General features: G+C 39.2%; 1 protein-coding gene across 9 annotated transcripts in view; it reads left to right on the top strand.

Annotated features, from left to right (window-relative positions):
* gulp1a (GULP PTB domain containing engulfment adaptor 1a) overlaps positions 1 to 23,945 on the top strand; it is a 74,130-nt gene that overhangs the window by 45,112 nt on the left and 5,073 nt on the right. For 5 of the 9 annotated variants that reach the window (XM_044215959.1, XM_044215957.1, XM_044215961.1 and 2 more), the window contains 7 exons: positions 2,055 to 2,135; positions 13,883 to 13,944; positions 18,535 to 18,606; positions 21,964 to 21,990; positions 22,147 to 22,245; positions 22,390 to 22,527; positions 22,695 to 22,811. In XM_044215959.1, the coding sequence (XP_044071894.1) occupies positions 2,055 to 2,135; positions 13,883 to 13,944; positions 18,535 to 18,606; positions 21,964 to 21,990; positions 22,147 to 22,245; positions 22,390 to 22,527; positions 22,695 to 22,811 (596 nt within the window). The remainder of the gene's footprint in view (positions 1 to 2,054; positions 2,136 to 13,882; positions 13,945 to 18,534; positions 18,607 to 21,963; positions 21,991 to 22,146; positions 22,246 to 22,389; positions 22,528 to 22,694; positions 22,812 to 23,945) is intronic. The other 4 variants (XM_044215960.1, XM_044215958.1, XM_044215964.1 and 1 more) reach the window with 1 other exon arrangement.

Raw genomic sequence — 23,945 nt, 5'->3', positions numbered from 1 at the left:
ATGTCACACTCATAATTTGTGTTTGTGCTTCATACAAGGCATTATGCAGCATAAACTTCCTCAGAGTTTGTTGCAGTGGCAGGTGATGAAACAAGCCAACATTTCTTGTGAGAAGTTGTGAAAAGAACGACATGAGAGGAAGGCTAGAGTACCAACCATCTAAAATGTGGTCTCCTTTGTTAAATTAAATTTTACTAAAGTAACCCAATACATTTGACAGTAAAGTGTTGATATATGTAGTACATACTACAGTACATACAGGGGCATAAAGTGGTCGAAGTATATTCAGTTAAATCTGGTCAGGTAGGGTCCCGTTGTATTGCTTCAGGTCTCAAGTGTGTGCATCAATATGTGTAATACCTGAGTAGATCTGAGCTCTGATTACGTGATGCGTAAAAGTCACCACAGGAGAAAATTGTGTTTCTTGATGCGAGATGGAGAGTGTGAACTGTAAAGTTCAGGAAAAATTACATGTATTTCTACTCTTTCGACCCAGGCTGCTTGTTAATTTTTCCTTAGGTCTGTTTGAATCAGGTCTGACTGGCCTCGGGTCCCTTTTGGACATGGCCTCTTTTTTTAAAAAGAGTTTTTGCACATAAAGTTTGAGTAGGTTTTCTGTTTAAGTTATATTTCAGATCAGGTCCAACATTTTGGACCCATTAAGACCTCTAATCCATGTATGTCTTTGTGTGAAGCTATCATGATTTTAAACCTACCTAACGTACTAGAGCGCTTCTCAATTTCACATAATTTTACAAGGAATTAAGTTTGAATATCTTCAACCTACACCAATTGAAGGTTGGCATATTGTTGGTATAAATACATCAGGCAGAAATAATGACTTACTACATTGTCATTTGCCATTTTTTTATGTGACTACCCAGATCCAACGGAAGATGTTTACGTAGAGAGCTATCATACTTTTCAAACCTTGTTTCTAAAATTGGAGCAGTTTGTCGCAGGAGTGTTGGCAGTTTGGTTCCCAGGCATGAGCAGGGTTTACCACTCACTGAAAAACTTATAATAGGTCAGGCTTCCCTTGATAAATGGAAAATGCCAAATATGGAAAAATTAGATTCATTTTCTAAATTGCTCGGGCACAAGTTAATTTGTTTGCAAAGGCAAGGACTGAAATGGCTGTTATGCGGCAGGTCTTGCAAGGAGTAACGAATATTGATTGTGGAGGAGGCTGACAGCCACCTAGCCCTGCACAGTTTGTCCTTGCAGCCCTCTACAGTAGATTGCTGAGCTCTCATGGGGAATTGATGCAAAGTCTGAAAGCGGTCAAAGCAAAGTGTCAGATTTTAGAGATGCTGGTTGTTTTGCATTTGAAAAAAGAAATCACCCTTTTTCCGCACTGCTACGACTACAGTAAGTTTGAAAGACAGTAGAAAAACTGACTTTGACCACAGCCCACATTCTCCTACTTTATCCAGACTATGTCAGTACAAGTAGAGTAATGATGTATGATGTATATGTAATCTGGAGATGATTAGTACCAAAACACTGAAGATCAACATTAGGCGTCTCCTGTGAGGACTAAACTTGATGGGTTCAGTTTCAGCTTCTGTGCCCTGTGAATGTTGTGTGTGTAGCTGAATGTGTATTGGTAATACAGCTCAACACGTAGCACTTTGACAGAAAAATATGCCCTTGTTCTGTTGGAAAGATTAGTAAATAATGCCACTGACTGCAGCAGTGGATCACAGTAAACAGTGTTACATTGTACTGTGCAACACTATTACTCACCTTTGATAGAAATCTCCATTCTTAGACACATTTTGCGTGTACAGTAAGGACGGTGAGTAGCTTATTAGAATTACAGCCTCCACAGACGATGAGTATGATGTGGCCCAGCGGTGAGCAACTATAATGCAGATGGACTGGGACTTTAATTTGAACGCATTCTGACAGCTAAACATCGCCTCACTCTCAGAGGGTGGGGATGTTTTTGCAGAAAACCTTCAGACTGTTAGTTTTTAGACTTTCTGCCTTTTAGTGAAGGCTTGAGGTCAAAGCCATTTTAACCCACTTCTCCCCTGCTGCCTTTCCAGGTGGAATATTGGCAGATACTCAGGAGGGACCTCGGAGACGCACATTTTCCACTATGAACCGCGCCTTCAACAGGAAAAAAGGTGAGCAGAAATAATGAATGCTTATTTAGCTTATGGAATTTAGCTAAGCCTGTTTTAGCTACAACAGTGCCACTGGCTGCACAGACTTTCTTTAGACGTCTGACAGAGGAACACTCTTCTCAGATCTCTCTCTGTCATGAGACCATTTTATTTGTTGCAACACACAACAGTGATGACCAGTTTAACACATTAAGTTTAGTTTACTCGTTGTATAATGTCTTCTGTGGCTCTGAAGCAGCTTTCCAAGGTTTGAGAAAAATCCCCCAGATCAATCTCAACCTGGGCCTGAGACTTCAAATTTGGAACAGAAAGTCTGCGTTTCAAACTGGGAGTGTGGGGTTTGATAGAAGTGGGCAGGTTAGGAGGCAGTGGGGGTTTAATGGAAGATGCTATCCGGTTGCATTATGGGAAATTTAGGATCCAGTGTTTTTGGAGCTTGACCCATACTGGAGACCAACAGTCTCAGGCCTCTTTTGCTTCAATTTTCACCATTCTAATCTGTCCCTTGTGTGTCAACCAACTTTATGGACGTGTAATACTGCGTCACTGGAGTACCCCTTTCAGATATTTCAAGCATTTCTTTTAGTATTTCTTTTCACAAACTTCTAAAAAAAATGTAAATAAATTTCTGTACATGACACGGCAAAGAGATAAAAGAGGCAAAAACTTTGTTTCTTTTTTTGGAAAGGTGTACATATAAGATGTTAGGAATTCATTCAGTGAATCATGTCTGAACTCGAGGACTGGAATGGTCTTCTTCCTTTTAGCCCCATACTATTCATTATGTACAGGACTATATAGTCTTCACACTTGAAAGCTCCAAATGAAAAGCAAAAAAACAAAACTGTGTGATGTTTATGTTTATAGTTTTGGCCCATGAAATGATTACATTTTTTAGATAAAATTCATGTACTGTGCAGCTTCAAAGACTGTTTGACCAACACTGGTTGCAATAAAACAGCCCAAGCATAAAATACATTTCCATAAAGCTATGAAGGACAACAGCAGAATGAAACAGACAGCAGTCAAAACAGCATATACATCCTGCTATTCATTTGCTTAAGCGTTTACGACAGTTAAGGAGGCTGTGCAACGCTATAGAGTCTTGAGGTGACCCTGCCCAAATGCAGAGCAAGGGATGTTTGGGGCTGCAGTTTGCAGAACAGCTTGATGTGTTTACCACCATCTGTCCCACTCCCTCTGGTGTGAATCAGCAGACCTGGAGAAGCCCTGGACAGTGTTGGGGAAAGTGTCCGGGGGCCCAGGTGGTGCACCCAGGTTTAATGATATTTGGGTGTTATAATTCACTTTTTCCCATTAGGTCCTCTATTTTAGGAGCTAAAGATGGTGACCAGGGAGGGCAGATATCCTCACCTCACATTACATTTCCCTTTGACTGCATGTAATGGAAATGCAGCTCCATTGCTTTCATTTTAACAGGGATTTTTTTTTTATTTCTGTGAATTTTAGCTGATACTCTGTGCATTTGCACATGCCTGTGCCTATATTGTGAGGGCATGTTGGAAAAAGTAAATTATAGTACCATCTTAAAGCTGGCTTTGGCAGCAGACAGATAATGAGGGCCCCTGCAAAAAGGAAAGACAGTTAAACAGAAAGTAAACAGTTCTCTCAACAGATGCTCTCAGTCAGGCTAGCACACACTGTCCACTTCTTTTCAACTGTGAGGAGCTGCAAACGGTTGCATTGATTCACCCATCTGCCATAAAAGTGTGTTAAAGCCTTTTCACTAAGAGGACAACAGTTTCCTGACCTCCACCGTGCACTGTTACATCTAAACACCAACAGACGTCTGACCCTTGGGCTTCTGTCTACATTTGATTTCTGCAACACTAGTTACAGTCAATCTGTGGCAAATGGTGCCAAAAGGTCCACCACAGACAGTATAATAAAAGCTGCTCCCTCCCAGGAAGATAAAGAGCTTGAACCATAATATACAACGTATCTGGAACCATTCATGTGTATGCACAGTATATTTTGCTACTTGCATGCATGCTCAATGGAACTGTTGTTTTTTGCCTTTTTTATATGAGGTTTGAATTAGCTGGCATCTTTAACTGTTCCTTAATGAAAATCCTATGATGACGAGATAAGACGATGCATAATGCAATTGCTGCTCTGGGTAGGGCTTTGAGCCATATTAAAATATATTTAGACCAGCCTGGTAGATTGTTTCTTGTCTCATTATGCGATGATTTGATTCCTTTGAAAACATTACTTTTTTCAGTTTCTTACCAAATTTGACTTCAGTTGTGGATGAAACGTTCCCATCAGTCGGAAATATCATCTGATATGCATCATTTCATTTGCAGCTGACAACCTTCCACATGGGCTGCACAAAGGTGTACTTGCCAGTGATTTCACATTAGAGTAAATTATTCAGTGTCTGCTGAACTCTTAATATGTCTAGGATGTCGAGGATAATTGCCTTGTGTTGCTGATACTGATAACATTGTTTCCTTCAATTATCATTTTTGATTTTGTTTTGTTGATTTATTTATTTATACACAAGGCTGGGGCGAAGGCTACAGGATGGTTACTCATTGTTTTCTTTCACTTCTTAATTGGTAATAGCCATCTGAATAGTCATCATACAGTCCAACATGTGTATAAATGTCCAACAGTTTTTATTTCTTAATAATGTTTTGGACCTGTCCTGGCTGCCTCTGCTTCTTTTGGCTGCGAGAGTGAAGGCTGGCAGTGACAACAGGCCCACTCCAGTGATTTACCTCCCCCTTTATCTCTGTGTCTGGCTGCGTTTTGTGGACTTGATCACGTCTAGCCAGTAATGTCAACGGGTATCTTGATAATTTTTATCCCCTGTGTTTATTGCCCCATGCTCTTGGACGTGACTTGCACTGAATAGTTGGACTCTACAGAATTTGTGTGCACACAGCAGCGGTTTAGAAAACATAACGCATCTAACATATAATGTACCGTACCAGTAATGCGACCTACTATGACCTCTTAAAGAGATTGCATGACTTGGCAGTTGATGACCTTGTGAATACTGTATAGTATTTACACTCAGTTGCCAGTTTGTTAGGCCACCTTGCAGAACTATTGCAGTCTAATCCAGTCCTGCAATAAGTCCTCCCTTCGTGAAGGTTATAATGTTCAGTTTTTGTTGAAACTGTTTTAGAGAGGCGTTGATTCAGCTTAATGATCATTTTGGAGGATGTAGTTTGTGGTGATGATGAATTGTATTGACTTATGATGACATGTGTCTCTACTATGTAGTTTAACCTCACTGATATACATGGGTTCACTATAACCTCCATGGAGAAAGATTAGTTAAAAGTACCAGGCTGCTGTGTTAGCTAAACTGGCAACTGAGTGTATTTCATTACCTCTACCCCTAGTTTCACTCTGACTCTGACTGCCTCACCATGTTGTAGTTCCTTGGCCTCAAATAGCAAATATACTTTATTCATTTACCACATAGGCGTTTTATGTAGGTTACCTACAAATTATGTAGCTGCACAATATTTCATATATTTGTAAAAATGTCTTTGTATGGTATCGATTTGCTAACGTCTCTGATAAACATTGAAATACAAGTTGAGTTTTACTTTATCCAGTTAGGACCTTTAGGTGGACATTTTTTTACCTTTTATTAATATTGCGATTATTTTTAACTTTTATTAAACCTGAACAGCAATCTGATTCTGTGAAATGTAAATTAACCTGACCAGGGTCAAACTAACAACATGGCCTCACCTCTTCTGCTAGCCTCTCTTTCTCTGACAGCTGTCGACGGTCTGATACAGAAATCTGCACCTGTTTATTACATTATATTACCTAATATATGTGTAATTTTACAACAGTTGTTTAATGTTGATTTAATTACATGTACAACATAATCATGATACCTAGCATAATTGACACAACATTCTTAAACAGACATGTTTCAAGACAGATAAAAATACTCTGATATGAATAATAATTTGTGTCTGATATTGTTTTTTCACAAAAAAATAAATTACCTCATTAAAAAATCTTAAAATTGCACCTATTCCTTCTACCTCACTGAACAATCCAGAATCTATAAATATGCAAATATTGTTCATATCAAAGGTTTAACTGCCGAACACAAGATGTCCCCCACTCCACTCTCACTGTATGTGCACTGACGTTTGCACATCACACTTGTGTAAGTAAATTTGAACCAGGATTGGCTTCCATACTAGTGTTAAACTAGATCCAGAGAACCTGTTGCACAGTGCCACAACATGTAGTCTACTGACCCCAACATGCAAAGCTTACAAAGTAGCTGTAGAAGTTGGACTTTTACAGTTAAGATGATGAGAAATTGTTGACTGTCCAGTTATAATGTCACAATGTCCTGGTGATGTATTAAAAGACTCGCAGACATATTAACTGTATCAGTGGTTGGAAACACACACGGAATCCACAGTGTGTGTTTGGCATCTATCTGCAGAAATCTGGCTTCATGTCATTGCAGGTCACTGTAACGTGCTGCATCATATCTGAGCTGATTGAACGCAGTAATAAATATATTACAATTCTGCCACACCAACAGATGGTAGCTGAAGATTAGTCGCGTTAGTGCAGAAGAATAGCCTGAATGTAATGGTCCAATGTACTGTGATTATACAGTAGACGAGGACAGTGCACCGTTAGCCCTAGATTTTCTTGCAGCAGTGGGAACCAGAGCTACTTTTTCCGACACACATTTTCTCAAGTTTACATAATTATACGTACAGGCATGGTCAATCTGTCTTTATTGTGTGTTTCAGCTGCTGGAACACAATGAATGACAGATTCTCCAGGTTTATATTCTCAAACTTGAACTGTGACTAATTTCAGAACTGTCAGGAGCTACATCTAAATGATAGCCGGTGAAATCAAAACTAAAGTGATTTGATGGAGCATTCTGGTATGGTCACTGAATTGTGATATTCACATCATTTTTAAGCCGTTTTTTTTTATATTATTATTATTATTATTAAGGTCAGATGTCCTCTATCCATCATTATGATCGAATCAACAAAAGGCGCTCATACAGAAAATTAGATGCGGAGGATATACAAGCTTTTTAATATCCTCATGGCCGTCTTAGCTGAATTGCAGGACAATATAAATGGTGATGCTCGGTTCAGACACGTACCCTGCAACTATTACACAAGCCTTCATTAATGGTTTGTTTCGGAGAACAAGTAAATTGATGGTGCTTTTTCCCCCTAAATGTAATTGATGCATCTCTGAGGACCTTGTACTGGAAGGACACTATGATCTAAAAGGAGAGTCCAGAGCTTTACAGTCCGTGTCATTCCCTGAATGTCTGCTCTCACCATGCTGCTTTATAAAGCCATATGACCATGGGCCATGATCCTTAAGCGTTTCCTTTTTTGGCTCTGTGTAATCTGTATTAGCCCTGAATGGACCCTGAATTTCTTCCTACCAGCAATACGTTCTGCATTTGATCTAGACATTAAACTGAGTGAACCCTTTCAAGAGCTTTTCAACGTAATAGAGAAGTGACATTACATGAAGTTACAGGGGCTTGACACAAAAGCATGAACACTTGTACAATATAATTTAACCCAATACAATAATCCTGGGGTGCACGGTGGCAGAGCGGCTAAAGCTCCTGCCTCCCAATAAGGAGATCGTGGGTTCGTGGGATCGATTCCCGGACCAGACCAACATCACACAATCTCTCTGGGTGGAGTCTGCATGTCCTCCCCGTGTTACCGTGGGTTCTCTCCGGGTTCTCCGGCTTCCTCCCACTGTCCAAAGACATGCATGTGTAGGTTAATTGATAACTCTAAATTGCCCGTATTGAATGAATGTGAGAGTGAATGGTTGTCTGTCCTTGTCTGTGTCTGTGTTAGCCCTGCGACGAGTTGGCCACTGTCCAGGGTGTACCCTGCCTAAGGCCCAAAGTCACTGGGATAGGCTCCAGTCACCCGCGACCCCTAACGGGACTAAGCGGTAGAAAATGGATGGATGGATGGATGGACAATAATCCTGCAATAAGTACTACCATTGTAGATTGCAGTGTTGTTGTATTGAATTGTATTGAATTGTAGGGATGTTGTGACATTTTTTGTTGATTTCCCCAAATGTGCTGTATGTGGTGGAGACAAAATCTCAAGTGGGATTGACACACTGTCACTATTTCTGTGATTTGCATAGCCTTTTTCGCATTCTACCCTGGCGTCATAATTGATGTCGAACAGTGGTTGACGTATGGAACCAGATGGATGTTTTTGTGCCCAGACGTACAGGTTAAAATGCTTTATCTCAAAGTAGCAGTGTCCTAGTGGGCCTCGGTAGAATTGTGGTACAGGTTCTTTCTGTTTGGAGCCCATTTGAAGTTGTCTTCTGCATGATGGAGAACTGTGCATACCCAGCAAATTCATTGTGTGTCATTGATTGAGCACTGCAGTGAATTAGGCTATTGCCTGCCCACTTCTTGTGTCCCTATAGAAAAATTGTGCACTTACAGTGCAGCACTCAAGCTCTGAAAAGTAAGCTTGGAGAATGTTAAAGAGGGGCGACCACAACACAACAATATGAGTTAGAAAAGATCATGTTTTACATTGGGCTCTTGTGGTTTTTAGCAGTAGTAGTAGTCGTAGTAATAGAAGTAATATATTACTACTAATAATAGAGGACTTTATTTGTATTCCACTTGTTTTTCAGAAGTACTGTACATAGTGAGGTGAAAAACTGCTGCAAAGAAAGCAACCACATAAATGGAACAGACTTAAGACAAAGTGCCATTTTAATTGAGTTAATTCGGAGGATGGCAAACACATTTCTTTAGGCAATTAGTTGCCAAATGTAGCTGCTCTGAGAGCAAAGATAATTGTGTCCTGAACAATATCTGGTCTTTTAAAAGCTTCTTGTCAGCTGATCTTTGGTATATTTTATTGTTTTTCTTTTGTTTTTCAGTATTTTTAAAGGGAAAGAAGGATATGTAATAATCTCTAATACTCTCTTCTTTGGATGCAAATATCATTGACATCAAAGACTGTGAAGAACCTTTATCACCCCAATGCCTGGATTCACAGTAGAATGTGAGATAAAGGGAAATACAGCTGTTAGCTTGTAGATAATGAGATAGTCTGTGTGATAAAGGTCTAATAGATCAAACCATCAATAAATCCACAAATTACCACAATGTGCTTTTTCTATGCAAGGTGTTATTCCTCCAGTGCGCCACAATACAAATGTTTGTTAGGCCTGCAATGCAGTTTTGTGTGCTATAAAATATGTTGTAAATTTTAAAAGGAATAGTATTGAAGTCAACATTGCCAGTGTTTGACTCATAACTTAGTGAAACTTAATTTAATTTTGTAATTGGCTGTTCATTTGAACTGCTCTCGACAAAATGTGAATACAGTAATATGTTTCAGCAATTGTGTAATCTGCAGCTGAGAGCAGATAAGAGCCATCACTACTCCAGAGCCTTTTTATTTGCATTGCCAAGGAATTAGCCTTTATTTAAAGGTATACTTTTTTTTTTCTCCCATGCCAAACGATTAACCATTTATATCTGTCTACTCTGTTTAATTAGAGAAGTTATCTATGGGGAGTATTTTGGGCTCCAGTCCACAGACTTGTCAATAGATCAGGTAGGATTTTTTACAAGGCAAATATAAGATTCACTTTTAGAAAACAAGAGCATCAGGATCAAGAATGGAGGACTTTCTGGTCAAGGTGTTATAATTTATTATACTTGAAACTTGCAGACCAGGACTCAAAAGCCATTTTACTTATTTTAGCACACCATATTTTCAATTTCAATCTATATATATGTATACACTCACCGGCCACTTCATTAGGTACACTTGTACAATTTAATGTGATCCAGAGCAACAGCTCTGCCATAAATTCTACCTTTACAAAGATAATAATGTTCAGTTCAGATTGACACTGTCACAGAGGTATTAATTTAACTACATGTTTATTATTGAGGTTGTAGTTTGCAGTGGTGTTGAACTGGACTGCATTATATTGAGAGGTGTTTCTAGTATTTTGGCCATTTACATACATGAGAGGGCCTGAATATTAGAAACAGCTGTCAATATATTGCACTCCAGTACAACAACAGCACCCACTACAACTTCAATAATAAACTTAAAGAAGAGTTAGTACATTCCTGACAGTGTCAACAAAAAAATATAAACTTCGTAAAAGTAGAATTCATGGCAGAGCTGTTGTATTGTATTGCATTACAGTGTACAGGTGAACCAAATGAAGTGGCCAGTGAGTGTATATATATATATATATGCTGTCAGCAGGGGATGTTAAATTATAAAATACCTGTTTTCAGGAAGACCCAACCCCGCGATGTGACAGGGGAAAGACGAAGGCAGCTATTGCTAGTAACGGTAGTTGCTGGAGTGTAACATGCATGAAGGACATGTGACCTTTATGCAGTTTCACATTTCCAAACTGGTCCTGCAGGAAACAGGAAAGCACTGAGAATCAGTGCACTCCCTGTCTCCGGAGACCTGTATGCAGTACACTACAGTGTGAGGCACTGACACGTCTCCCTCATCTTCATCTAACACCTGACAGCTCAACCACACAGAGTGACCTTCAGACGCCACGACTCATCCTTACGCCCCAACAGTTAATCTTCCTTTTTGGCAACCCGGGCAGCACTTGTAACTTTTTCCACTTTTGGTGTGCTCACGTAGTTGCCATTTTATGCAGCAAAGAGAGAGAAAGAAGTATGCCCCCCACCTTCCCTCCTTTAATCAGAACAGTGTGTGCTGACGCCTTGAAAAAATGTCAGCCTACCTGCCATGCCGCTGTGTCAGCCCTCACCACTCTCCTCCTTCCCTCCTCCTTACTCTTTCTTGGAGTTTACAGTTTTTTAGCCTCCTTAGCTGTACAGGAAAGGAGGAGCTACGTCATCCTTCCATCAACTTTCATATAAGAGTCCCTCTAGGAAATTGATTGCACTTTGGAGGAGACTGTTGCAAGGTGTAAGCAGGGATAATCACATTGCACAGCTGTTAAGTAAACTTAAAAGGAGGACAATTTAAGTAGAGGAAAAGGCTCCCAGCTTACCATGCAGTGTCTGAAAAGTCAAACAAAGTTACCATCTGTGTGTGTTAGTGGTCGTTCACCTGTATTAGTTTATTTCCTGCCCTCAAACTGATTTCCAGAAGAATAAAACATGACTTCCTTTGCAATGTAAGAACAAGCCTGTTGGTTTCCTTGTAAATAATATGATAGATTAGTAAACATAAGCAATCACAATTAAGCAAACGTAGAGCACCAAATGAACACTAATTAGAATAGACTTTGAATTCATCAAGCCACTTAGCCAACAACATCAATGTAAACAAAGTCATTAGCATACTTGTGCAGAGGACATGGTAAAGTTGATTCACATCGTTTGCACCTTGCAAAGTCTTGATTAACACAATCACACTACAGGAGTGCCCCAAGGTCACAGGCATGCATCTTTTTCACATGATTCATTAACAGGGCGATAAGCTGTTTCTGAATGGGAAATGAAGAAAGAAAAGGATCCTTAATCAGTGGATGATTAAGACATGCTAAAAACCATCAATGACCCGTAGTGATATCTGATCCGCTGCTCATTTTGTGTTGGTGTAATCTTTAAAGACTATCTCTATGGTAATTTTTAAGTAAGTCATTAGCTGCATATACAGTAATATGTGATATTGTTTCAAAAAGTATACTCAAAGAACGTGTGGTGTTCATTTCTAATTCTATTAACTGTGAAATAGTTTTGAAAATACAAGATTTCTTCTGTTGAGTGGCATAAACCACTAAGAGTCCAATACAAGTCAACCAATAAGGGTCTGCTAAGAGTATCTTCCAGTCACATCAAGAGCATATTAACTCTCGATCTGATAGGCCTTGATTAGCCAATTCAGTTTAGACATATTTGACAGATGAATAGCTCTGCAATAAGATTATGAAGCCAGTATCACACAAGATTTATGGATGGCCTTTAATTCTCTGCAAGAAAAAAATGCAGTTTTCATCTGACACTGGCACTTTAAAGCCATAATACATCTGCAAAATAGAACTTTAGCTTCAAGAGGGCTCCAAATCACCTCTTACTTACGCTTGCTGTCACTGGATAATATTAATTGAAATGGCTGACTGCTGTTTGTTTCATTAACGCAACAGTTTACTCACTGACAACTTCGTGCTTCAGGAATAGTTTACAATGTTTAATTGGAGTGCAGTGGAGCGTTTTTGACAGCTATCATACCTGAAACTCATTAAGTTAAAATAAATTAAGGATTGATACTGGAAGGTGCGTTCAGATTGGCTGCAAAGTGAGTTTTCGCCTCCGTTTATTATGTTCTGACTGTTAGACTCTTTGTGCAGTAAATGTTTGTTGTTGAGGAACAGCCAATGTACAGATGTTAGCTGTAATTAGCTAGCAACATACACTCCGACCATGCATGTGCAGAGTGTTTCTGTGTGTATGTTTGAGTGTCCTCACACCAGATTTGTAGCTCTTAAAATAGTTTTATTAGACTGAAAAAGGCAACGACTCCATAGAGGCAATATTTTTTCTTCATTGTTGTCCTGCACCTGGCCTAAATAGAGGATGGGATGTGCACACAACTTCCTCTCTGTCTGTCTGTGTGACAAGTTAGACTCACTGATCTCAAAACTTGCCAAGAACCCCAGTCCAGTTTATTCCTCCCAGTGTCTCTACTTTTTCATTTTGTCAGCCTTGGTTACAAGCAAAAATTTCAAGACATTTTGAGCTTTTGCGGATTCATCTTCACCTTAAAGTGTGGAGTTTTCTCACAAACAGAAGTTATGTTTACATTCAGTGTTACTCACCAAAACGCATCATTGACAAACATGGTGAACGTATTTTCTTCCTCATAAACACTTGCAAAGTGGATTTTTTTTTAAAGTTTTAAATCGTACAATGTTTACATCTATGTTTATTAGCTTGCAGTCTTCTTCTTCACTACCTTTGTTGGGTCATTGCTATGCTTCTTTGCATGTTACTGCCACCAATTGTCGATCAGTGGAATAGCATGAAACCGGCGGCAGGAATGTGTATTGTGTTGCCCTTGTGATTGTGATTGTGCATGTGCATTCTTGAGCATGTGCAGGATACAAACAAAACATGGCCCCCCTCCTAAAAATATTGCTCGATAGCGCTACTAGTGGTTAGAAACTCCACAGGGTACCTTTAATTTGCAGCATCAGGAGCACATTCACATCTGTTTGCATCCACTCACATCTCTCCATTAACTTAGAATGCAATACTCTATTTACTTTGAAATCTCTCCTGCACTCAGTCTGAACACACTTGAGAGTGGTGGACTAGAAGGTCACATGGTCAATCACCAGACCCGCAAGACAAATACAGGTGGGAAAGTGAAAGCAGCATTTGCCCTTGCCTAATTGTTGATGAGCCCTTGAGTATGGCCCGTACCCCCCAGCTGTTCCAGTGGAACTGCTCACTGACCAACAAATCAGACTGTGATTGTACCGGCATATTTTAGGTGTAAATGTTTAACTGTGTGAGAGTGAATCCTACTGAAAAAGAAAGCACTGCCTTTTTCTATGATGTTAAAGTTGTATGTATGTGTTTTGTTGTAGAATACCTCTTTATTCCTTTACTTGTGTGAGATTTAACCACTTATATAGTTGATTGTACCTCTGCCACACCTTATTGTATGAGACCATTGGTTCAGACTGCTTTATTGAGTGAGATGTTTGTATCATTTCAGATAAATCATGGATGCATACCCCGGAGGCGCTGGCCAAGCATTACATACCCTACAATGTCAAGGTATGTTTTACTATCAGGCTGTTGCATTATAATGAGCATTATAAGCTTTGTGACTGTAAAATGGTTCAACACAAAAAGACCAGAGAGGCATTTTGCTGTTAAACAAGGGTGAGAGGCTTTGATAGTGTCCAAATTGAAATATAGTGTGTGGCTTGTGTCTTCCACCTTCCTGTTGATATGCTCCCTCTCTGTCAGGCCTATCAAACCAGCACCTCTCAGTCCAGGTGTTCCATGATGCATTTCTCCTGAAACACAATTTTTTTTTTGTTGCAAAGTTGAAGCTGCAAGTTTTTTCCTCTCTACACCAACAGCCTTTGCCCCTTCACATCATCCGTTTCATTTCCTCATTTAAGAATTACGTGAAAACAATAATTTGGATATTTAAAGGGACAGCTCACCCCAAAATCACAAACACATATTTTTCCTCTTAAATGTATTATTTTTTAGCCATCTAGATTGTTTTGGAGTGAGTTGCCGAGTTTTGGAGATATCAGCCGTAGAGATGTCTGCCTTTTTTGACTATAATGGGACTATGTGGCACTCGGCTTGTGGTGCTCAAAGTGCCAAAAAAATACATCTGAAAAACTCAACAGCAATGTCTCTTTCCAGAAATCATGAACCGGTTACTTAAGAGACTCCACAGATTTGTTGTGAGCAGTTTCATGTAGGAACTATCGGTAGAAAGAAAAATATGAATTTTTGATTTTGGGGTGAACTGTCCCTTTAAGTATGAACTGTCAAACTGTGTATTCTAGGATTTATCTTCCCGAGCAGCTGTTTTCCCTCGGTGCTGTGATGGGGGAAATCGTCCTTGTCAAACTTTATTTTGAAAGAGTTTCTCTCTGTTTTAGCCTTCTTAATTTGTTTATTTATTAATGTGCGTGTGAGCGTGGGGTGTTCATGTAAAGTGACTCGTGCTTCTGTCAAAATCAGCCAAAACACCTGGTCCTGAGAATAATTTGAAATGAAATGGGACACTCGCCCTTGACTGCTAACATGGCGTGTTACAAAACACTTGCCAAAAAAGTCTTTCAAATATCAAACATATCTTGAAGGAGGACTGTCTCACTTGGGGAGCACTTCCCTTTCAGCCTGGTTTTCTGCTTCATTTCAACAAAGAGTTTCTCTCCTATGAGGCCCTGTCAGCCAGCATCCTGAGCTTCAGAAATGTTATGATGGAATTGAGGTGGAACTCCAAAGCCACCACATCACCCAAACTGCTCAAGCTTACTTACTGTATGCAGCAAAGAAGCAGGGGGACTGGCACAGGACACATCGCTAAAATCAAAGCATATTGTCAGCTTTCACTGATGAGTTGCCTGTCTGGCTAAATTTGCGTGAGTACACCACTCATCGCTGAAGGAATTGGAGGGAATGAGACAGCCAAAGTGCTGAGACTGTGCTTGGTATATTCTCCCTGCTTTAAAGCACTCAGGATTGTTCAGCTCAGTTTACTGCTAGTTAGAAATGAGAAGGATCCCTCTTTTTGCCTCAAGAAAATCCAGAATTTTTAACTGTTTTGATCCTTTGATTCAACAAGAGCATGTCTTGAATGTTTTTGATTTGATGGCAGTACTAAACTACCTGCAATATTTTCCTCTTCTCCTGATCCCGAAGGTTTTCCTCCAGGCTTTCTGGAACTAAACCTAAGATGAAGCATGATTTGTGACATGGCACATAGTCCTCCAGTAGAAACAGGGCTGTAGCTACTAATGAGAACACTAAGATCATGTTCTCTGTATGTTTCTGGCAATTTGGGGGTTTTACAATCTACAGTTAGAAACTTTTTATTTATTATTAGACTTCTATGTTCAACTCTGACTACTGACAACAAGAAAAAAACAGAAGTAAAGGATTCACTTCATCCTCATGTTAGGAAATAACATTTACTGCAACTTGTGATTGTTTTCATTACCGATTAATTTGCTGATTTTTTTCTCATTTAATCGATTAATTATTTAGTCTATAAATAGTGAAAAATGCCCATCATAGTTTCCCAGAGCCCAAGGTGACATCTTGGAATTGTTTGTTTTGTCAGCCCAAAGATATTTCATTTTCAATTATCTAAAACTGAGAAGAAGCAAATCCTCACACTGAAGAAGCTGGAACCAGATGGGCATGATCGGCATTTGTGCTTAAAATGACTGAAACAACTGATGGATTTTTAAAACAGTCAATCTACTAAGTGTTTCAGCTCAAAATGCTTCATTTTACAGGTCACTCATTTCTTAAACATTTTCTAGGAAGTTTCATGGAAAGATAAATGTAATTAGGTACTAAATCAAAGCGAAAGTTCTGAGATGTTTATTTTAGTTGAGTATATAAGCAGTTATTGATTCCAGAGAATTACCTTGAAAGAGCAGCTCCTTTTTAAATAACATTTGTACTTGAAAATGTAATTGAACAGCTAACTGAATAAATGAAGAATAAAACAAATGGAGGGAGTGGGTTTTGTTAAATAAAACAAGCTATCTGAATACATTTTGTTGAATCGATAATGAAAATAATTATTAGTTGCAACCGTGATTGATCCTGTATGAAGAAATCCTCCAACAGCACCGTACAGATCTGTTGTTTCATGTTTATTCCAAATTGTTATCCTGTCATGAACAAATCATAACAGCAACCAGGATATGTCAGTCCAGGTGGCATTTTCCTGTTTTGAATTTAATTAGTTTTATGTTCTCCTGAGGTGACAGTAGAGACTGATCTACTCCTGTAGCCCACCTGCTCTGCCACTTCTTTGTTCTGAGAGGTCCTCGTGCATTTGGCTGCTGTACAAAGCTGCTATTGGTGCGGTTTGGGTGCCGCTTCAGTGGGTTTCTTCTGACCTCTGTAATCAAGTGGTATTGACCTGTGGACTACAGGAGGAAAGAAAATAATGACAGGTAAATTTCTAAGCTGCTGGGCTCACCATCGTCATCATATCACATTCAGAAGTCACTTGGATTGCACATGACACAGACACAGAAATTGTGTTGGAAAAAGCAGAGAACCTTTCAATCAGGAGTGAGCTGTGCGTAGACAATGAGGTGGAACTCTGAGTGCAGATTTCGCTCTTCGTTGTGTCATCTCAATGAATTTTCCGACCTGCCGTAGGATTGTGTGTTCTGTGTGTGCATACTTATTTAGATTTTTGCATTTGCGGATGCGCAGTCCCTTAAAGCTAAAGTGTGAATCTCACTGTGGGGAATGAAGGGCAGGGGTGGTTCGTTTTTCAGCTGCATGCAGCAGATGATGGATGAGCCTCCGAGCTTGGTTTGCCTTGTGAAACCTCCCCAGTCGTAGCCCAGAATGCACTGGTCAGGAACAAGTGCCTCTCCATTCTATTCTGGGCATCTGTCAGCGGTGCTCTCAGACATGTCCTTAAGTGTGTAGAGTACATTTGTCACACCGGTACAGGGTGCTGACACTTTCATATAAAGCCTCAATCTGTTTTCTGGCTCTGTTGATGATTGCCGTTTTGGTGTTTGTTGTTTCTCCTGCAAGAAATGAGGAAGGAAGTTGAAAGTTCCATGTAGACACTGACTGTTATTTATAAAAAAAATATTGCAGGTTTAATTAGTTACATATTTAAAAAAAAAAAACTCCTTTAATTCTTTAGTTCTTTTTCTATTTCTGTTAAACGTCTAAAAAGAGATTTTTGCTGGCATGGCTTGGCATGAACATGCTGCTTCACAAAATGTCAGAATAATAGTAACTAATTGCCAAGTTCATCAGACAGTCGGAAAGCATCCATATAAAGTTTCTACAAGGACAATTCATCTGCAAGCCGAGCTGCAAAAGTAAATGGACATTAGCAAAGGCAGGTCATGGAAAGCTTCACACAGCTTTTGTCGCGTCGTAGAGACAATCCATGTCTGTCTGAGCTGTTTGCTGTGTTCCACTGGGAGACATTGTTATTTTGTTTTCCCCAACCTTTAAGGGGCTGACACCAGTGTTTATGAAGTCTGATATTGGAACAGGCTACACACATTAAGCTCAGGAGTCACTGAAGCACTGTCTGTGACTGGAACAATTACTGCTGCTGCTGCCAGATGGAAAACACGATGTTCAGCCACAAAGGTTAATGGCTCCATCTGTTGGAGAATGGCAGAAGTGCTGCTCCAGTGTGTGTTTGTGCATGTTTGTGCATTTGCATACATGCATTCCTCACATGTATACGGCTTATGCTTTGTACCTTAGCAAGTGAAATTGTAAAAGATGGTAAATGTATGTCTCTGAAGGATGTGGGCATGAATACTTATGATGATACAAATGTTATCTACATTTATTTGAACTGAGAAATACCAGATGATATTAACTCAAATGTCACATGTGCTTGGTATGCTAGTATAAAGGAGTTCATTCTTCATGCAGATAGAAATCTGCTTTCCTACACTTTTCTATTCCACAGTTTACTCTTACTGGCCTGATTTATGAAATACTTTATCATGTCCAATGAAAGCATGCTTCTATCATTTCTATCTTCTCTTTGTTACATTTATGCCCTTTTCAATGCACCAAACACTTGCATATATACAGTATACTATATGCCTTTGTTGTGTCACTGTCATATCATAGATGTATGCCTTTTTGTTCTCTTTCCAGTTCCTTGGAAACACAGAGGTTGAAGCCCCGAAAGGCACAGAAGTTGTAAAGGATGCAGTCAGAAAGCTAAAGGTAAAGCCAGTCCTCAGAATAAGCTGTAGCCTAAAGGATAGAAAAGTGATCTTGAGGAGGGGAGGTGGGAGTGAGTGACAAATGCTCCCCTCCCTCATCAGTTACCAGCAAGGTGCCCTTGGAGTTTCTCAGCTCCCGAGTGTGGATGCCTATAACTGCGGGATAAGCACACCCACGTAGATGTAAAATTCAATAAAACGGATATTTATCTGCCATGAAACCTGTTGTTTCTCACCGCTGAGCTTAAATCCTCTAACCATAACATTTTGTCTTGAAATAACAACATACCATTTTACTTAATAATAATAAGTCACTTTATTAAAGCACAGGTACTTTAACATACACTGCCAGAACTCAGTGACACATCATAAAGACTCTTGACACTTAATATTCTCCACCACTGCTTCCTAATATGAATTAGATGATCTAATTAGATGCTGCAGCCCACATTTGCATATTAATGGAGAAAAAATAGATTTCTTGAAACAATATAATCCCTTAGTGCTAAGCTACACTGTTAGTGTTAGTACCACCATGTAAACACAAGTGTGCTATAAGGTATATAAATATATGTTCATTAATGCATCGATTAAAGCTGCACTTATCATATATTAACAATGGTTTAAATTACTATTGGGAGTGGGCAATATGACCTAAAATGTATATCACCGTATTTGTTTTTGTTTTTTTCAGTGATGGTATTATATCACAGTATTACAAAAATAAAGGGATACTCCACTCAAAACATGATTCTACCTCTTTTCACTCTATTGGCAATGTAAGGGAACATACCTTAAGATAGAAAAATGATTAAAACGTGTTTATTGGCTCCAAATAGGAACGAAAATGAGGTATAGGCCTACATGTGTTTTGGGGGGAGTAGTCTGCCACATTATGTAGGTTAATTAGTAAATGTAATGTGATTCATTCTCAGAGTTAGACAAGGGGTAGGATTAGGCATCTCAACAGCATTTATTTGGCAGAAAACCCAAAGTATATTATGTAAGTACAATAGTCCGCATACCGCAGGGCATGTCTGTCAAGTACATTTACTTACTAATCATACGCCAATATATTTAGACACCAAAAAGCATTAAACCACTTGCCAGCATACAGTGCTATTATTGCCACCCTGTTGATCCGCCGACACGACTCTGGCCTGCTCAGGGTCCGACTGACCTTGAAGACATTCATCAAATTTGATTGTCTTTTTGACATTTTCCCAGTTTCCTCCCTGTTGCTGAGGGTAATTCAAATCACAGTAGCATTAGCTCAGGTGATGTGCACAAACACGCAGAGAATTATCACCAACTCTGCAGTTCCCCTCCGCTCTCAGTGTTTTAGTCTCTCTTAGCTCATTGTTTTGGTTTCTTGGTCCACAGATTCTATTCCTGTTTCCAGTTTCCTGTTCTGAATGCTGATGTTGCTCTGAGTGTCTGCTTGATTTGTAAATAGGCTACTGTTTGCTGTAACAACTCAAGTGGCCAATAAATAAATAGATTCCTTTGGCCACATGGGAGCAGTGTAACAAGCTGTAAACACAACACTGACATGTTGTCACATTATAAAGTTGAAATGGCTATGGAAACTCTACTTTTAGCTCTGTTTTTCTCTCCACCAACTCCTGAGGGAAATATCTGGCTCTTTGGGAGGTCAACGTTCCACTAAGCTCATCATCTACTTGCTAACTTGTCTGTCTGCCATTTAGTGCTGGACATTTGGGTTTTTTCAGAGCTTTTTCTGAAACCAGCCGCTGCCTGCTGTGTCTGGTAACAATGCTAATGAGGGTGGTGAGACTGAATCAAAACAGTTAAGTAAGACCGTAAAACCAAAACAATGAGCTGAAAGACACTAAAAGGATATATAGATTAATATAAAAATATTACAGCTTTAATATTTAATTCTTAAATGCATGCATGTTTTTTTTAAGCATTCCTACATACCTCGGGTCTTCAGCGACCCGCCACAGGCTAGTGTAACTTGTCATTTAACTGGCACCTATCAAAAACAAATTCGTCAGCGCAATATCACAGTCACTTGCTTGTAGTCGTTGCAGCGTGGTTGTGGGCGTGTTGCAATGACCAGAAGTTGTAACTAAACTAGCAGTGCTATGCTAGCCTTTAAGCATGGGAACAGCCACAGCCCAGACAACTTCTCCTTTCTCACAGCTTCTTGGTAATGTGGCTTTGCTCTCTGCCTGCTGGCCTCTCCTCTGTCTTCTCCTGCCAAGAGTTGAATCTGTGAGGCCACTTGTAGGGGAGGACTGTTTTCCCAAACCCATACCTCTATTGTTACATAACATTTGATCTTGAAAGCCTGTTTGGAGACCAAGGCTCCATGGTTACTCTCCCAGATACATTGGCAATTAGGACAGACAAAGTTTTTATTCCAATGAGGGAAAGAATTGATGGTGGTGCAAAAGTGAGAACTGAGAACTATCATCAGCTTCCTACCTGTTCCCTTACATGTAATGACCCAGTGTCTCCTCAACTGACCATATTCACTCCCCTTTTAACAGACATTTTCATTGGTTATTGACTGAAATTCATTGCCATGTCCTGTTAGTATTCATGTCCATTGGCAACATAACTGAAAGACTTTGTTTTTGGCAGTGCTTGAAAGAGTGACCCATTGAATGAATCACAGATTTGTTTGATTTCCTCTTGAATCTTCTGTAAAACACTTAACCTTAATGATTTTCTGAACATTTTCTTAAACAAGTCCTCATTGTCCTTTAAAGATAACATGATGCTGTTTTACTCCCAAGTATGTCTATGTTGTTTGGGGCTTTTTAAAATTGTATTGTAGTAAATGTACCTTCAAGTTGTGCAAAATGTAATATATATTTTTAAAGCTGCACTTATCAACATGTTTGTATTAACAATAAATCAAATGACTATTTGTAATTTCAAAGTGTTTTGCTTGTAGTGACCGACCCACGGAGAAGCCTCTTTTAGCTCATTGTTTTGGTTTTACAGCCCGCAGCTTTACCGTTTCTCACCACTCGATTAGATATCATTTCCAGCTGCAGCAGGAAGCTGTTTTCCGTGAAAAAGCTCCGATAAACCCTGCTCAGCACCAGTCAGCAGATTGACAAAGTTAGCGACTAGCTGGTGAACATAGTGGTGCATTTAGCAGCTACAGAGCCAGATATTTTTCTCAGGAGTCGGTGGAGACCAAAACAGAGCTAAATGGAGTCTGAATTTTAGACTTACATATGCCAAATGGCCAGAAATATGACTTCAAATGAATGCTAATGTTGCTTTGTGTCTGCCGAATGTGTAAATTGCCAGCGCGTTCATCATAACTTTTTGAGGTGAGAATGTTGTGTTTAAAGCTTGTTCTGCTTCCCCCTAGTGGCCAAAGAAATTAGCAGCTTTAAAGGTGTGTACATGGGTTATGTTTTTGACCAGATTTATTGCTAGGTTTCTAGTTGTACTGTTGTGTCATGGCATGTGTTTTTTTGTTCATTATAAATATCAGTGCATTAATAGGGTGGACTAATCAAAATGTTCTGTTTGTGATTTCCTTCATTGGCAGTTTCAGAGACATATCAAGAAGTCAGAGGGCCAGAAAACCCCCAAAGTGGAATTGCAGATCTCCATTTATGGCGTGAAGATACTAGATCTCAAGACAAAAGTGAGTCCAAATGTCCAAATGCATTAATACTGTACATGACACCTGAAGTGATAGTGACGACAAACACCATGTAGAGGAGGAAGTGATTCGTAGTCAACATTCATGAAGTCAGTAAATAATCAATGTACTGTGTTTGTTTTCCAGGATGTGCAGCATAACTGTCAGTTACACAGGATATCATTTTGTGCAGATGACAAAACAGATAAAAGGATATTTACTTTTATCTGCAAAGACTCAGAGTCCAACAAACACCTCTGCTATGTGTTTGACAGTGAAAAGTGTGTAAGTGTCTTCTGCTTCCTTGTCTTTTCATTGAAACAAATGTACAACTCATTTGACAGAATGTAGAATTATTGTGTACTGCATGTTCACTGATCAATACAACTGCACATAAGCTGTAGTGACATATAGGTAAATATCATGAGCAAGTCTTTGCTCCCCTGCCGCAGGCCGAAGAGATAACTCTAACTATCGGTCAGGCCTTCGACTTGGCCTACAAGAAGTTCCTGGAGTCTGGAGGCAAAGACGTGGAGACCAGGAAACAGATTGGAAGCCTACAGAAAAGAGTACGTCTCACATTTGATCAGCTTGTTTGCTTTCGCATAGACTTTAATTTACTTTGAAAACTTGTGCCACCATGCTGACACATTGATATTTTTATTAATTAATGCATAGCTTGTTTGTATTGATTGTTTTAAATCATCAAGTGTGGACAATTAAGCTGTGTTGACGAAAATGGCAGTAATGAATATTAATTATAGCAAGCTGCGTTGTTACAGACCCAATCTGCAATTGAATTATCGTGCACCCTGCTGAAACTGGGGAGCCAGTGGTTTTGTTTAAATGGTGATTTATTAAAACGTTGGTATCAACTTGTATAACTTAAATGAGTGACAGGATGTGCTGGCTAAACACCAGTGTGATGTATTATAAAGTTAATTTGCAGTAATTTCTAAAACGGTAGTTAAAAAGACTTTTGTTTGGTGTTTTAGCTATTTAATGAAAATGCATCCAAACTTTACATAGTCAAAGGTGAAATTACATGTTTTAACATCAGAGTCCATTGTTGACCTTGGAAATAGTACTTTGACAAAATAAGCTCAACTCAAGCTTCACTCACTAGCTTTTTCTAGAGCTTTCAACTATCACACAGTCTTCATCAGAAAAGGATTGCTTCGTTGTCATGGAGATGGATCTGTTTACATGTGAGCTCAGTAGTTGTTATGGTTTCATCCATAGCACTTTCGGGACTTCAGACATGGACAAGAAGTCCTAACAAATGTGATGAAGACTGTTTTATAAGGTTGAAAGCCCTGAGAAAAGCTAGTAAGTGGCCCTTGAGTTGGAATTGTTTTGTCAAACTAGATTTTATGGAAGGGTTTGGATGATAGGATGATAGATGTGTCTACTCTCAGGCTGTTTATACCATCTCTGACTTAGATTTCTGGATTTTCACATCAATGTGAAGTAACTTGAGTTGTTGCTGTATTTAATTCTATCATAAGCAGACATTCCTATCTGCTGTTTTATCCACTGACAACCATGTATCTCCAAATGTAGTTATTTTGAATTTTTCATGAAAAATGAAGGATTAAGTGTTCCTTAACTTCTAAACTTAACAAACCAATCAAAAACCCATTAGGTTATCTAAAAAATGCATTATCCCAAAGCTGAAAACAGTGACGATATACAGTGTCATG

The sequence above is a fragment of the Siniperca chuatsi genome, linkage group LG12, assembly GCF_020085105.1.
Source record: "Siniperca chuatsi isolate FFG_IHB_CAS linkage group LG12, ASM2008510v1, whole genome shotgun sequence".
Taxonomy (NCBI): Eukaryota; Metazoa; Chordata; class Actinopteri; order Centrarchiformes; family Sinipercidae; genus Siniperca; species Siniperca chuatsi.
This window is presented reverse-complemented; position numbering and strand designations above follow the sequence as displayed.